At 44.3% G+C, this 16,859-nt stretch overlaps 1 protein-coding gene across 1 annotated transcript; it reads right to left on the minus strand.

Annotated features, from left to right (window-relative positions):
- Window positions 1-6,161: 6,161 nt before the first annotated feature.
- LOC143850646 (uncharacterized) lies at window positions 6,162-7,735 on the minus strand. Its single transcript, XM_077359866.1, has 2 exons — window positions 7,225-7,735; window positions 6,162-6,169 (listed from the first exon to the last, which is right to left on the minus strand). Exons 1-2 carry the CDS (start codon window positions 7,733-7,735, stop codon window positions 6,162-6,164), a joined length of 519 nt encoding a protein of 172 aa, XP_077215981.1.
- Window positions 7,736-16,859: the final 9,124 nt, after the last annotated feature.

Raw genomic sequence — 16,859 nt, forward strand, 5'->3', positions numbered from 1 at the left:
AGAGAACCGGTGGTCCGTAGAACAAGGAGGTCGTAAAGGCTGAAAGGCTCACTAGCGATAGAACCTAGTTCACCGGAAATGGTAACTAACGTGGTGAAGGTTTCTCCTGTGGCTTCTCCTATGGCCGGAATGGAAGGGGTGGACCATGGTTCACAAAGCAAGAAGAAGCGGAAGGCTGAACCTGGTAGTGGTTCGAATTTTTTGCTCGCTGGGAATTGCCTTCCTCCTAGTGATATTCCGAGTTTCGTCGCTAATTACAAGCGGTCACTGAAGCACGCGATGGAGAGAGAGCACGAGGTGGTGGACCAGCTTCTTCAAAGGGCACGGAGGTTCACCGGTTGAGAGCCAGGGTTGGAGAATTGGAGATGGAGAACGAAGCTCTGAAGGCGATGTTACAAGGGGTGACAGAAGGCGATGCGAGGGTCGGATATGTATCCCCTGGTCTCGAGCCTCATCTAGAGGAGGATTCGCCAGAGGAGGATCCTGAGGACCCTGAGGAGGAGCCGGAGGAGAATCTGGCAGAATGACCTCATCCTCGGCCATGACCTTGGCTCTGTCATAATTGAGCTCCCTTCTGGGGTAAAGAAGATTGTGCCAAGTGGGTGCCGTGGCGATGGTGAGGTCCGACGCTAGGTGGTTCACCAGCCGTATGATACTGAAGCTCCTGGTGTCGACTCTTCATAGTTTCTTTCTGTCTTTTGTAGTTAGCCATAGTTCAGCACGGTCCCGAGTGTATTTTCTTTTTTCGCATTTGGCCTAGAAGCCCTCCTTTTGTAAAGGTTCTTTTACTTGTGAATAAAAGGATCTTTGTTATTTCCGATGTTTCCTAGTCACGCTTTTTATTCAATACTGCAAGTAGTACGTAGATGTATGGTAAATATATTGTTTAATAATAATCGGAGTCGAATATTACAACTTATGCATCACCATGCGAGGGTGCATCGCTGGAGTTACGCTCACGGCACAAGCGTGAACGTTCGGTCCCGAGTGAACCTTGATCTTGGCGTAGATATCACACAACTTGATTGTATTGCGTGATTAATTTTATCAAACGATATTCGGCACCAGGGGAAGCTTTGCTTTCTGAGTGCTTGTTGACGTGTCTTGAAGGGTACCTCGAAGAGACACATGTGACGGTTGTGACTCTTGGGTAACGGCGGTTTTTGGCGCTTTAAATAATGATGAGGAAACAGCGTATTTAATGCCCTTAAAAGTCGTGTGCGGGTTAGAGAGTGCCACATGGCGTGTAACGTCAGAGGGACGTGACTTTTGGGTTTTCCCCCGCGAAGGTCTATAAAAGTCCACCCATTTTTCACTTTTCTTCTATTTTCTCCCTCTTTCTTTTCTTCCTTCATTCCGGCGAGAACCTCACGGGTTTTCCGGTGTAAGGTTTCCTTTTTCTGGTGGATCATTTCCCTTTTTCTGTCGTGGTCTTCCATTTTACTTTGTTCTCCCGTGTTGGCCGAGGATCCGCAAGATTTCAAGTTTTCCGATCCGATTTCTCCCTTTTTTCAAGGCACTGGTTCGTCTTTTCCGACGAGCTTCATAGCTTTTCCCTCCAATTTCACCGGTACGTTTCTCAACCCAATCATTTCATTTCATTTCTTTAAAATAGTAATGTCGGAGAACACGGATTCACAGAATCGGTCGATTGAGCCCGTGGGAATGGAGGAATCATCCTCTTCTCCCCAGGTCTCGTCGGAGATGGAAGTGGAGAGCATACCGGAGCAACCGTCGGCGAAGAGACGTAAAATTAGGGCCCAGAAAGTAGGTGGTGGCACGATGATTGAGAGGAGTGGAGGGTCTCGGAAGAGGATAGCGCCACGTCCAAGAAATGAGGTAGATCCGATTCTTCCCCTCGAACCCTCAGGTGCGGCAGAATCAGTGCCGAGTGATGCTCCCGTGATTGCTGCGTTGGTTGAGGATAGGAGTGATTCATGTTCAGCACCGATGGATGTCCAGATTAGGTGTCTTGCTAGGGAGTCGGTGGAGCTTCATAAGCCGTACGTGCCTCCTGGTGGGGCATATCGTCCTGAAGTCGCCATGAACTCAACGGGCATTCTCCAAACTTCGGATCTTTGGCGTTGCGGGAGAAATATCATATTCAGGATGAGTATGAAGTTCGGCTCCCTGCTTCCAACGAGCGGGCGTGTAGCAGCATTGTGGAGGGAGAGACTGCCTTCTACAAAGAGGTTATTGAGGCTGGTGTTCGCTTCCCTCTCCACCCGATTCTGAGACTTTTTTTATTTTTTTGGCCTGGCACCGTCCCAGATTTTTCCAAATGGGTGGAGAGGTCTTTTGGCGTATATAGTAAAAAGTAAAATGGTGAGGGCCCCACTAGGGGTGTAAACGGATCGAATTCGAATTGGATATGGCTATATCCGAATTCGATTACAGTATACACTATCCGAATTCGGATTCGGATTCGAATTTGACGGATATTTAATATCTATTACCGAATTCGTATCCGTCGGATATTTTTGGAATTCGTATATTATCCGTATCCGTTTATCCAATAAATTCGAACATTTTATTGCAGCACTTTATCTTTCTTCTCATTCTTACTCCTCGAATAAATTTTCAAAACCCTAAAACTAGACCTCTACCTTCTCTTCACAAAATTAACTCTCAAACCCTAAAATATATGAGATCCTCTTTTTCCTTTTAAAACAAAGGCAGAGAGAGAGAGAAGCGGTGGGGATGGATGATGGTGTTGGTAGTGGTCTTTGGGGTTTTTTTATTTTTATTTTTTTATGTATAGATGGAATGGGTTTGGGCTATTTTGAACATGGGAAGTGGGAGTGCTGATTGTGTAAGATGAAGAGAAATGGGGATGGAGATGGGGGTTGAGTTAGAGATGGAGGTGACTGGCGGTGATGGAGGTGGCTGTGAGAAGGTGGAGAGGGGCGGCGGTGGGATTTTAGTGGGATTGAAGGCACCAAGGAATGCCTAAGATGGTGTCTCAGCCTCCTCCTTTCTCCTCTCTCTTGCTTCTCCTTGCAAACCTTAGAAATCCCCTCTTTTAATTGCATTTTGGGTTTTTATATAACCCTAAGTTGGAAAATTGATCTGAGCCGTCCATTTACCATCAATGACTGTCCTTTTTGCTCTAGAATTCTCTAGAAACTATGACATCTTCTTTCAATCACCATCATCCATTTGTCTCTTTCATCCTACAACCCACATTATAAAGCCACGTCAAACTCCAAGAATGCCCTTAAAATGAGAGATTACTTCAGTTCCTACCCAAAAGACTTTTTGTTTTTGTTTTTTTCTAAAAAGAAAATTCACTTTTCTTTTAGAAACAAAAGATAGTGTGTAATTACTAAAAATAAATATTAATGATATTATTAATAATAAATAAAAACGATTTACTTCTCGGATTCGGATGTTAAACGGATCAGATATACCATTTACCAGATTCGCATCTGCTAAGAGCCGGATATCTCATAAACGGATTCGGATAATATCCGCTTGAAACGGATCCGGATAATATTCGCTGTAAACGGATTCGGATGCAGACGATAATCGAATTTTCGAATATCCATTTACACCACTAGGCCCCACTATCCTTGGATGTTATTCAGAAATGTTTTCTTATGAAGATGAAAGGGGACTGGGTAGATGTGGCCCAGCGGCGGACGCTGATGATCATGGGCGGAGCTCCATCTTCCATTAAACGGTGGAAGAACGAGTTCTTTTTTGTGAAGCCACTTCAAGCAGCCGAGTGGTGATTCCCCTTCGATTGGAGAGAGCCCAATGAAGAGAAAATGGGATTGAAGTTTTCCTTAGGAACCTTAAGTCAGCTGGTTTTCAACGATGTTGTAGGTAGGGGTGTGGAAGCAGGAAAAGAGAGGTTTGATGTTCGGGATTTCAAGTCCAAACGAGTATTGGTCAAATTTGGTCTAAGCAACGTTGTGGTAGATTCGGAGGATGAGGCTCGGGACGAAGGTGAGGAAGGGGGGAGGAATATGAAACGAGCGTTGACGAGAGTCAGTCTGGTGATTCCCTCTTCCGATATTCTTTTCCGTGATTTTGTTTGCTTCCCTTTTATCGTGTCGTGACTTGTTTCCTGGTTTTATCATAGAAATGGCGGCGCAAGGTTCGGGCGCTAATATTTCTGCTTCGGTGATGGAGGAGGTGAGAAGACTGAAACCCGAGGAAGTAGCTTGGCAAAAACATGAGAGAGCCTTGAAGCACCAGGCGGCTAAGGCTGGAAAAGGGCCGGCTCTGACCGTAGGGTCCAAGGATGTTGCATCTCCGGAGAGGCCCGTTCATGGCAAGCGACAAGCGAATTTGCAGGGGAAGAGCCCTAGTAAGAAGGACAAGTAGGCAGAGGGGGAGGGTCTTAAAGGTAAAGACCCAATTGTGACTGAGGAGACCCTGCCCATCAATGTTGCGATGGGATGCAGGCTCGTTTTCGGCCGGTGACCCTTCTAAAGGATCAAGCGACCCAACATGGGTCTTATTTCGAGCCTAACTGGAAGGTTGGTACCAACGATTCTGCCCTTCGTAACCCTAGGGTGGCTGTAGAAATGGCGATGACAAGTGTCTTACCAAAGGACTCGGTGGAGATGGAGAAGTGTTCGCACTACGCCTTGGGCCGAGACATGGTCGCTTTGGCGAAGAAGGTGCGCACTTTTATTTTTAATTCTCCGAATGTCCTTTAGGCTTTGCAAATATTTATCTTTTCTCTTTTTGCCTACAGTTGTCAGATATTTGTTCCCATGCTTCACGGCGCATTGATAAGTACCAATCTCTCTATGCTCACGCATCCAAGGAGGTGAAGAATCACGCGGATTCGAGGGCGATCGATAGGAAAGTGTTCGAGGAATCCTTGGTAGATGCGAAAAAGCTCCACGCAGAATACCAGGCTGAGCTACAGAGGGTTAAGGATGAGCTTAACTGTGAAAAGTAGATCCGTGCTAACCTCGAAAAGGTGCGGGACGAGGTTGCGCAACGAGAGGAAGAGATTCGGTCTCGGACGGTCGCCGAGTTTCGTCAGTCTGAAGAGTATCAAACGGATATGGCACTTTACGTCCTGGAGTTTGAGGCGAAGGGGTTCATTGACTACCGGAACCAGGTTAAGGCCATAAACTCCATATTTCCCGTCGACAGGTTGGAGGGACCACCGGGGACCGAACTTTCCGAGGGAGAGGATTCTGAGGTGACTGAAGCGAACGTGGCAGATCCTACGGTTGCCTCTCTGGGAGTGGAATCCTCTGTGCCGCCTGTGTCTGATCGTCATGCAGAAGGAAACTCGGAAAAAGATGTCTAAGGGTCGGGACCCAGTGTTTTTCTTTTCACTTCTCTTATAAATTTGTTCTGTAAAAGACTTAATCTTATTTTGATATGGGTGGAAGGTGCCTTTCGAGGCAATCCTTTCTTTATGGTGATGTAACTAAAATGTTTTTACCCCTTATTGGTGATGGTGAGTTTTCTATTAAACCTCGTAGAATATTGGTGTATTTCTTTGAAATAGATAGACTCCCTACCGTGCTTTTCGAGGCACTGGTTTATGGGTCTTATCTTTTAAGTAGACAGACTCTCTACCGAGCCTCTTGGGGCATCGGTTTATGGGTCATATCTTTTAAGTAGACAGACTTTCTACCGAGCCTCTTGGGGCATCAGTTTATGGGTCATATCTTTTAAGTAGACAGACTCTACCGAGCCTCTTGGGGCATCGGTTTATGGGTTGTATCTTTTAAGTAGATAAACTCTCTACCGAGCCTCTTCGGGCACCATTTTATGGGTCGTATTTTTTAAGTAGATAGACTCTCTACCGAGCCTCTTGGGGCATCGGTTTATGGGTCATATCTTTTAAGTAGATAGACTCTCTACCGGGCCTCTTTGGGCACCGGTTTATGGGTTGTATATTTTAAGTAGATAGACTCTCTACCGATCCTCTTCGGGCACCGGTTTATGGGTCGTATCTCTTAAGTAGATAGACTCTCTGCCGAGCCTCTTGGGGCATCGGTTTATGGGTCGTATCTTTCAAGTAGATAGACTCTCTACCGGGCCTCTTTGGGCACCGGTTTATGGGTCGTATCCTTGATCCTTCGTTTGTAGCTTGTTTAGTTTGGAGATTTGTCGATGTTGGGAAGTAATTGCTCTTGCGGATGGAGAATCGAGAAGGAGATTTTATTACTTGGGGAGAATGATTACATGTCTGCAATATCACAAAGACAAAGAACAAACACATAGATTTATTGGAAATAAGGAAATGAAAACGAATTACATTCTTGCCTACTGGTAGAATTTCTTCAGATTCAAAATGTGCCAAGTGCGGGGAATGGGATTGCCTTCTAAGTCTTCCAGTTGGTACGACCCTGGCTGGAGAGTGCGGGATACGCGGTAGGGTCCCTCCCAGGTGGGAGCCAATTTTCCCGAGTTGCGAGGGTTGGAGACTTCGGATCGTAGTAGTACCAAGTCGCCCGTCCTTATTGCTCTTTCCTTCATCCTAGAGTTGTAGTATCGGGCGACTCTGTGTTGATACGCGGCCATTCTGACTCTGGCTTTTTCTCTAGTTTCTTCGACGAGGTTGAGACTGCTCCTTAGGTGGTTGGGATTGGCCCTTTCATTGTATGCTTCAAGCCTCGAGAGTGGGCCCCAATCTCAACGGGTATGACCGCGTCTGCCCCAAAGGCGAGACTGAATGGCGATTCTCCTGTTGCAGTTCTGGGGGTAGTTCGATAGGCCCAGAGGAGATTTGGTAATTCGTCCACCCATAAGTCCAGGGCGTTTTCTGCGCATTTTTTCAACCCCTGTAAGAGAGTTCAATTGGTTACTTCCACTTGTCCGTTAGCTTGTGGATGACCGACTGAGGTAAACCGTTGATCGATACCGAGTTTTCTGGAAAAATCTTTGAACCGTCGGCTAGCAAATTGGGTTCCGTTGTCAGTCATAAGGACCCGCGGAATACCGAACCTGCAAATGATATCATGATAGAAGAAGTTTTCCGTTTCTTTTGAAGTAATTTTCTTCACTGCCTTGGCCTCGACCCATTTGGTGAAGTAGTCAATGGCAACGTACATCATTCGGTGTCCCTTGACCGAGTTAGGAAAATGCCCTAACAAATCCATTCCCACATAGCAAACGGGACTGGATTGGAGATGAGTTTGTAGGGAACTGCAGGGAGATGAGGTACGGTAGCGAACTTCTCGCATTGTTCGCATTTTCTGATGAAATTAGATGCGTCTTGCTGGAGGGTTGGCCAGAAAAAACCTTGGCGGAGGATCTTATGAGCCAATACCTTCCTGTCTGAGTGATCGCCACAGAGTCCTTCGTGGACTTCTCTCATGGTGAGTTTAGCAGCGGAGGGTCGGAGATATTTCAATAAAGGCCATGAAAAGGACCGCTTGTACAGCTCCTGTCCATCGAAGATGTAATGGGCGGCCTTGGCAACCGGGCGTCGAGCTTCCTTTCTATCCGAGGGTACGACACCATCTTTTAAGTATCGTACTATAGGATCCATCCAACTAGGTTCCTCGTTGAGTTGTAGGACTTCTTCTCTCTCAACACTACGCTGAGGGAGGATCTCAGTATAGATGTTTCCTGTTTCGAACATTCCGGACGAGGCCATCTTGAAGAGAATGTCAGCGCGGGTATTTAAAGTCCGGGAAATCTGTACTATCTGGAATTCTTCAAAGGTGGAGATTTCCTTTCTCACCTTTTCTAGATATTTGATCATCCGCTCTTCTTTAGCTTCGCTGGCTGACCACCAATTGGGAATCATTGTGGACTCTGATCCGATTGACTCGTAATTCGGTGGTGAGAGCTATTCCCGCGATCAAAGCTTCGTTTTCCGCCTCGTTATTGGATGCTTTGAAATCTAGGCGTAGGGCGTACTCAGCAATAAAATTGTCCGGTCCTGTTAATACCAGGCTGGCACCACTGCCCCAGCCATTGGAGGAGCCATCCACGTACAACATCCATATTGGATTTTGGCTCTACTGGCTCAGAGTCGGTTCTTCGGATTCCTCTATCGGTACCGTACGCTCCACAATAAAATCCGCCAGCACCTGGGACTTGATCGCTGGACGGGGCTTTATTTGGATGTCGAATTCGCCCAATTCAACCGCCCAATTAATCAGAGATCCCAAAGTGTCGGGCTTCTGCAATATCTTCCGGAGGGGTTGGTCAGTGAGTACGGTAACAGGATGAGCCTGAAAATATGGACGGAGTTTTCTCGCAGATATGACGATAGCGAAGGCGAATCTTTTGATCTCATGGTATCGGATTTCGGCGTCATGGAGCACTCTACTAACATAGTAAATAGGTTGTTCCGTTTTTCCTTCCTGCCAAACAAGTATAGAACTTACCCCGGCGGGCCCGACTGCTAGGTACAGGTACAAATCCTCCCCCGGTACCGGCTTTGAAAGTAACGGAAGTGCTTTGCGATATGCCTTTAGTTGGCCGAAGGCCGTCTGACATTCCTCTGTCCATCGAAAGTCTTTCACGCTTCGGAGAGTTTTAAAGAAGGGCAGACACCTTTTGGCAGATTTAGACATAAACCTACTGAGGGCCACGATTCTGACGGTGAGTCTTTGTACATCTTTGACTTCCTTCGGTGCTGTCATTTCTAAAAGTGCTTTTATTTTTTCGGGATTGGCCTCAATTCCTCGCTGGCTAACCATGAAGCCTAGGAATTTTTTGGAGGTAACCCCAAAAGCACACTTGGTGGTGTTCAACTTCATTCGGTTTCGTCGGAGTACGGTGAAGGCCTCTTCAAGGTTGGCGATATGGTTCTGTGCTTTGAGGCTTTTAACGAGCATGTCGTCGACATATACTTCCATGTTCTTCCCAATTTGTTCGGCAAAAATCTTATTGACGAGACGTTGGTACGTGGCGCTAGCGTTTTTGAGGCCGAAAGGCATGACTTCGTAACAAAACAATCCTTGGTCGGTGACGAAGGAAGTTTTTGGAATGTCGGGACCGTACATCTGAATCTGGTTGTACCCGGAGAAGGCATCCATGAAGCTTAGCATCTCATGCCCGGCGATGGCATCAATGAGGTGATCGATCCTCGATAACGGGTAACAATCTTTGGGACATGCTTTGTTGAGATCCGTGAAATCTATGCATATTCGCCACTTGTCGTTGGATTTCCTGACCATCACAACGTTGGCAAGCCACTCGGGGTAGCGAATCTCTTTGATGAATTTGGCATCGAGGAGTTTATCTACTTCTTCCTTGATGTGCTTTTGTCTTTCGACGGCGAAATTACGTTTCTTTTGCTTGACCGGCTTGGAATTTGGGTCTACATTCAGTTTGTGGACCGCTACATCGGAGGGAATTCCCTATTTGGACGGTTTGTTCGTCAGCACCGGGGAACAGGGGAATTTTCGTGAGTTCCTCGACCTGTTCTCCTTGCTTTACCTCAACTCGAGGGTCGGTACCGCCTATGGAGAAGGTTTCTTTTGCGGCCTTTTTCTTTTTCAACAAAGCGGCGTAGCACTCGCGGGCTTTCTCTTGGTCGCTGATAACCTCTCCCACGCCGAGTTTTGTAGGAAACTTTATTTTCAAGTGGGCAGTGATTTCGCTGATAACCTCTCCCACACCGAGTTTTGTAGGAAACTTTATTTTCAAGTGGGCAGTGGAAACCACTGCCCCCAGTTCATTCATCGCTGGCCTTTCGATGATTCCATTATAAGTGGAAGAGACGCTAACTATTACAAAGGTTTGCATGATGGTGCTTTGGATCGGGTGAGCACCAAATGTTACAAGGAGTTTGATTTTCCTTCGTACCTTGACTTCTCCACCGGAGATGGACCAGTCAACAGGCTCCAGCCTATCACCATTCAACAGGCTCCAGCCTATCACCAGTCAACAGGCTCCAGCCTACCTTGACTTCTCCACCGGAGAATCCGAAGATGGACCAGTCAACAGGCTCCAGCCTATCACCATTGATGTCCATTTTGGTGAAGGCATCCTGATGGAGGACATTGACTGAGCTCCCAGTGTCTATCAAGATTCACCCCACGTTAAAGTTGGCGATAGTGAGTCGGACTACTACAGCGTCATCATGCTGCTGATCTATCGTTCCATAATTTGCCTTGGTAAAGGTGATAGGCACACTGGTACTTGGATCCGTTCTTGACTTCTTGGAGGGATTTCCTATGGAGTTGATTTGTCCCACATAAAGAGCGCGTCCTTCATCGGTCACTCCTCCGGACGCCGGACCTCCATAGATTGTGTCGATATTTCTGGTAATCTTAGGTGCTTCCTCCTGATCCGAAGCTCTTTGCCTACTGCTTTCTGCACGGTGGTTTGGCGAGCAACGATGTTCCTCCGGCCGGTGTATTTTGGATCGGAGTCGTTGCTGGCTCCTTGGGGGATTTTGAAGGTAACGGTCAATCTGCCCCGGTCCTGCGAGTGTTTCGATTTCATTCTTCAGATGATAGCAATTGTCGGTGGTGTGCCCATGATCTTGGTGAAAACGACAATATTTTTTAGAGCTTTTACCTTTTCCTGAATTTCTCATTCTTTCGGGCTAGTGTATGGGTTCTCTATCACCGATTTCATACATGATATTTGAGATGGTGTTGTTCAATGGAGTGTAGTTGACCCTATCAAACTGGGGATTTGGGGCGCGACGAATCTGTCGGTCGTTATGTCTCGTCTGCTTATGACTCGGCAGCATCCTAGAGTCGTCTTTTCATTTTTCCGTTCCTCGGGTGTTCTCCAATTCCCTTTCCATGGCAAATGATTCCTCATTATTGATGTATCTGTCCGCAGTGGCCATGAGTTCTTGGAGGTTGTGAGGGGGATTCACATTCAAGGCGACTTTCATGTCTCTATCTCGGATGGCATGGCGGAGTGCGGCGCGAACCATATCGAAGTTCGGTTCGTTAATTTGGTGTAGTTGCACTTGGAACCGACCGATGAACTTCCGTAATGTTTCGTCCTTTCTTTGCCGTAGAGCCAGAAGAGCTTTCGGCCGATTTCTTTTGGGGCCGACTGTTAATGAAGTAAGTGACAAACTCCATTCCTAGTTTGTGAAATGAATCGATGGAGTTGGGCCTTAATCGGTTGTACCAATTGCTGGTGTCTTTCTTTAGGTAGGCGGAAAAGGCTTTGCACATCGTGGCATTTGAAGCATTCCTGATTACCATCGCACGACGATAGGTTGGGAGAAACTCAAGAGGGTCAGATGACCCGTCATAGAGGTCCAACCGAGGCATATCTGAATTCGTAGCGATGATGGCATTGGCGATTCTTGGGGTGAACGGGGAAGCGATCTTGCTATCCCATTCCACCAGGAGGTCCGGATCACATTGTGCCTTCATTTGTTGTTGAAGTTCTTTTATCTGACGCTGGAGGTCAGCCATGATGGTGGGGTTTTCTTCTGCTTGGATGTTTTTCGCCGGGCTTCTTATTTGCGGTGGTATCTGATTTTCGTTTCGATGGGCTAGATTAGCTGGTTCCATCATCTAGTTGTCACCCCTTCGATGCCGATCATCACGACGATGGTCGGGTGGCGAGCTGGTGATTGAGGCAGACCCTTGTTGACGTTGGCGGGGTCTTTGACTTTGAGGATTCCATCCTTCTGAGGATCCCTGCTCCTCTGAAATCTCGACAGGAAGAATTCCTTTGTCCGGCGGGTTTGCAGGCGGAGGTGGCGCTGCCGGTTGGGGAGGGATCCTTTGGAGTACTTGTTGGAGGGCGGCGGCGACGCTTCCCAGTTGCTGTGTGAGTTGGTCGAAGACGGTCATTGTTACCAGAGTGTCACCGGAAGTAACCATCTCTCCCGTCTCTTCCGGTGGCTCGCGGTCTCGTTGACTTGCTTGGCTTCTCGTAACCATTCCACCGTTAGGTTGGGAGGTAGCTTTCGACTTTGGCATAGTCGGTCCCACGGATGGCGCCAATCTGATGACGCCCAAAATTTGACTGCACGAACTAGTTTCGCAGAACCTATAATCCTGCGCTCACAGAAAAAGCATCAGTGGGCCCAAAGTTGTGGCTCCGGACGGCCACTTCGATACTCAAGTCAGGGATGGGCAATCACAGACAATGGACGGGGAATGGGAGAGGGCTAAGCCAAGTTACCAGACCAAAAGAGGAGAGGGGGAGAGTTGAATCCCTTTGCTTGAGTGTGTAGCCCCCTTTTTTATAAGGGACTCCACGATCTTGGAGATATCAATCGTACATTTGATTTAGCCCACGTGGAGCGGGATGGCTGGAGAATAAAATCGTGGGGATATCAATCATACCTTTGATTTAGCCCACGTGGAGCGTGATGACTGGAGAATAAAATCGTGGAAATATGACTTCCGATGATTCTAGGCGGAGATCGTGGATTGTGACTTAGGCGGGATGTTTTGAATTAAAAACCTGCGCCTTACGTGTAACGGCTGTCCGGATTAGTCTTTTGGGGGCGAGATCCCCACGATTGTGTTTGATTACCCTTGTAACTCGGTACCGTTCAAGGGAGAAGTATCAAGGAAGCCCAATCAATGTTCGTTACTGAGTGTTGCTGCGGGGGTTGTATTGATCCAGTTGAGTAATGGAGAAGGGGTTTGAGGGTCGGTACTGTGAATGCCGATTTTTTACCCCCAACACTATGAAATAGCCGCGTGTGAAAGTGCTTTTAGACTCCAATCTGTTTATTCAATTTAGATAGGAAGCTTGGAGATCTTCTTAGAGAAATGCATATTTTTTTCACAAAGGTTACTTGACTATTGACAAGGGAAATGATATATTTGCCCCCTTTTCTTTCGTTGGCCACCCCTTCACTCTTAAAAGAGTAATCATAAATACACTAGAGGGGGTTGGCTGGGGAAGAAAAGGGGGAAAATATATCACTTTCCAGGGGTCGCAAGCAAATGTCTAGAGCCTACTTTTCTTTTTTAATATCAGCACTACCATGTTTTAATAATTACATAAACCCATCTCGTCTTTTCTTTTTTAATAGGCTTGTGGGCTTTTCGGGAACTCTAATAACCATTGACATCTCTTTAAGTAATAAAAGACAAGATAGTTTAGTGCAAATATCAAAACTTGGTTTGTCTGATATCATTTCCCTTCTTTTTAGTTAAGGGATATATTGGCTCCCTGATCTTACTTGGAACTGCCCCCTCCATTGTATTTAATTATTTATGACCCAGGTTTTAAATTTCGGTGAGGACCGAAACTGAAACGTTCCGAAACTGAAATTGTCGAAATTTACCAAATTTCAGTCGAAAGTTCAGAAATTTTGGCAAAATTCTTGATAAAATATCAATTTTCTATGGGAAAAGATAAATGCGCCCCTTTTCATCTAACACCCAACTGCAGTGTACGTGGCAATCAAATTTGTTGAATCCTTCTGATGTGAAGTACATCAGCCACTCTGCAGTCATTGATACACTGATGCTGGGTGTCCCAAGTGATGAAAAGGAGCGCATTTATCATTTGCCATTTTAATTCCTTTACAAAATTTCGGTAATTTTGGCCCAAGAAAATGACATTTTGAGTGCGTCTACCGAATTTCAGATAAAATTTCGGTTTTGGTGTGGACCAAAATTACCCCCGAAACCCAAATTTTAAACCTTGTTTATGACTACTCTTTTACACAAAGAGGGGCTGTACTAAGTAAGAAAAAGGGACGAATATATCATTTGCCTCGGACCCACGCCATAAAGCAATAACATTCCCATCTGGTAAAGTTAAAAAATCCCAAAACCACATTCTTTTCTGTTTTTCCTCTTAAAAACCACCCCAAACACCCATCAATCTACTGTAAATTCTCATCTTTGGTTTCCTTGATGCTCGGCATCAAAGTTTGTTTCAATCATTAGAAACAGCTAGTGGAGAAGAAAAAAGAATTGTTCCAAATGAATGTTGAAGAAAATTTAGTTCACGGTTAAAGATGAGTAAATGGACCCAGAAAAAAAGACCCATTTCATAAGTGGACTTGGAAAGACACATTGCACGGTTGATTTGGATTTGAATGCATTTTACTTTCTGAGATTTTATCTTTAACCCATTTCATGGTTACATAGGGGAAAGTAAAAGTTGTTTTTGAAATAGAGGATTTGTGTTTATGGTTGCTGGTTTTTGAAATCTCATCCAGTTTTTAGTCTGAAAGTTGGAGTCCTCTAATCTCCCACAGAAATCCCAGTTCACTGTTGCAGGGGAAGAGTGAATGGTTTTGAATTTTAGGTTCCTTATTGCGACTGTAAATGCTTTTCTCTACATTTTTTATGCTATTCTGTGATTATATGATAGACCTAGTTTGTTATATCAGACGAAGAGTAAGTGGCTAGAGCCCTGGTTCTGAATTTGAACACCGTAGATGTGATTTTGAACGAACATATTAGTTTCTGTAGATCAAGCTTAGGTTTTAAATTTTAGGTTACCTATTGTGACTTTAAATGCTTTTTTCTACATTATTTTATGTTATTCTGTGATTATACAGTTCGTTATATCAGAGGAAGAGCAGGTGGATTTGAGTTCTAGATCCCTGGTTTTGAATTTGAATACAATACATGTGATTTTGAAGGAACATATTAGTTTGTATAGAGCAAGCTGAAAACAAAGGAGTTTAAAAGATTAAATAAGTTTGAAATTTGGAAACTTTGAAACTAGTAACTGAAGAATTTTGAAGTTTGGGATTTTAATCTTGAAAGCAAGTAAACGTTTGTAACTTAAGTTGGGTGAGAGAAGGTTTCAAGGCTTAAGATTAGGACCTAAATTTTGGAACAGATATAGGAGGATGTGGCTTATTGGTGAGGTTCACAATTTGTTTAAAGCAATTTGTTTAAATTGCTTAAATGCGAGCAGGTTTTAAGCTACTAACCTCTTGCGGAGAGCTTTGTTTGATCAGCGAGCTGCAAGGCCGATGTACAATAGCGGAGCGATTTTTGTTTTGTTTGGCTGTCCTAGCAGTGTAGCACTTGGTCGCGCTGCTTGTTGCAAGTTCCAAGGTGCGAATTACAGTATGCTTCGAAGAGATAGACGGTGATAGCGATGTTTGTTAGCTGTTTGGATAAGTCTTGTAATATGTTTTGAGTATCAAAGTGCTACAGGATCTGGTAGGTACAACTATACAACCAAGAAATTATATTTGTCTAGATAACAGTGATAATTTCAGCAAAATGATATTTCAGGCTATGATATTCAAAGTGCAAGAAACTGATCTATGTAACAATAGGCGTTTTGAGTTGCAAAATTGCACAAGATGCGTCAACATCAAGACATATAAACAATAATGATATAACAGATTGAAAAGAATAAAAGCATGTCAGTAAACAAAAGATATGTGATTATGAGAAAAGTACAATCTGGAATTGGGATCTTGATGTTCTTAAATTCAGCAAAAGATAAATATACCAGGAGATTTACTAAGCTGAGATACAATTTAGTACTATGAGCGGGCTGAGATCATATCATGCAAATTCAGTACTATTAGGCCGAGATAAAATTATGTGATTAGATCATGCAAATATTGTGCTATAAACAACGTAAGGAACAAATCTTTGATTGAAAGTCAAGATGTGCAGGTCCCTAATATTAATTTTGAGGTGAAAAACAAATTCAAGTATATGCTACGTGGAGTTTGGTGCAAGTAAACCTGGGGGCTAAAACTTGGGTGCCTCTTAGTAGGGATAATTTGCAGAGAAGCAGGATTATGGGAGCATAAATTTCACACAGATATAAAATGATAGTAATTGAGCAAGGTCTCAACAAATAAAATAAATGAACCAAGATAATGGGGTTTAATCCTTCCCTGTTTGCAGAGATGACCTTCGAGGCCCGTGTCTTGAATCCGGGTTGGAATAGACAAGAAGATTGTATCGACTCTTGTATAGGGGATGTTTGAAGGCCGTTAAGACGGCGTTAAAGCCGCTGCCCCAGTGTAAATGATGAAGAAAAAAATGTGAAAGAGTGTAAAATAGAGAAAATACAGAAATAAAGTGAAGAAAATGTAGAAAGCTTGAGGAAGAAGGATGGTTTGAGAGCTTGAAAGCTTTGTGTAAGGCTTTGCTCTTGTGAATTTCGTGTCTAGAAGAAGTAGCAAAGGAGAGTATTTATAGGTGAAATGAAGAAAAATAATGCCCTCTTTAGAGATTCAATTAGGATTTTTTTAAAATCTAATTGAATTGGATTTGGGCAAACTTTTGGAATGAAGTCATAGTAAAATGGGTTGGTTGGGAATATTTTTGTGTGGTAAAGGAATGTTTAGGTAGGGATTAGGGATTTTGGATTGATTTGGGTTTATTTGGAAAGACTTTGAGAGGGAAAAATTGGGTTTTTTTTTGTGAAAGGGAGGTCCAAAAGGCAAGATCTAGGATTCTAACCATAGAAGGAAGGATTTCGTGTATATTTAGGGCGTGGTTTGTAGAGAAATTAGGTACTGGCATTGTTTTTTGAAGGAAAATGTGTAAAAGAGAATGAAAATATCATTTTCTAGGGCTCGATGGCATGCTTCGTAAATTCGGTGGATCTTCTAGGTAATTTGATACTTAAAATGAGAGGGGTATGGGTTGTAAATGATATTTATGGTGACAGAACCAGAAAAGAAAAGGATAAGATCAAGAACAGAACAAGAAAGAGGGCAATGGAATGAGAAAAGAAAGAAAAGAATAGCCAAAGAAGGGATCTTTTTCTTTATTTTTTTTGTTTTTTTTGGAAGATGGATGGATCATGGATCTACAAATGGTAATTACAAAACGGGTTTGGATTAGAGACTCATAAGAAGTGTTAGGATTTTAGGGACTTAGGGTTTGGGATGCCAAAAGGGATTTGGGAAGAAGATTTCTTCCTCAAATGGGAATTCAAAACAGAAAGAAAGGAACATTTAGGTTGTGGATGGAGGGATTTGGGGTTTTGGATGGAGAATATGGTAAAACCCTATCATTTCCAGTAGCATTAGTAGG

The sequence above is a fragment of the Tasmannia lanceolata genome, unplaced genomic scaffold (genome assembly GCF_043159265.1).
Source record: "Tasmannia lanceolata isolate RefF3 unplaced genomic scaffold, GAP_Taslan_0.1 ptg000018l, whole genome shotgun sequence".
Taxonomy (NCBI): Eukaryota; Viridiplantae; Streptophyta; class Magnoliopsida; order Canellales; family Winteraceae; genus Tasmannia; species Tasmannia lanceolata.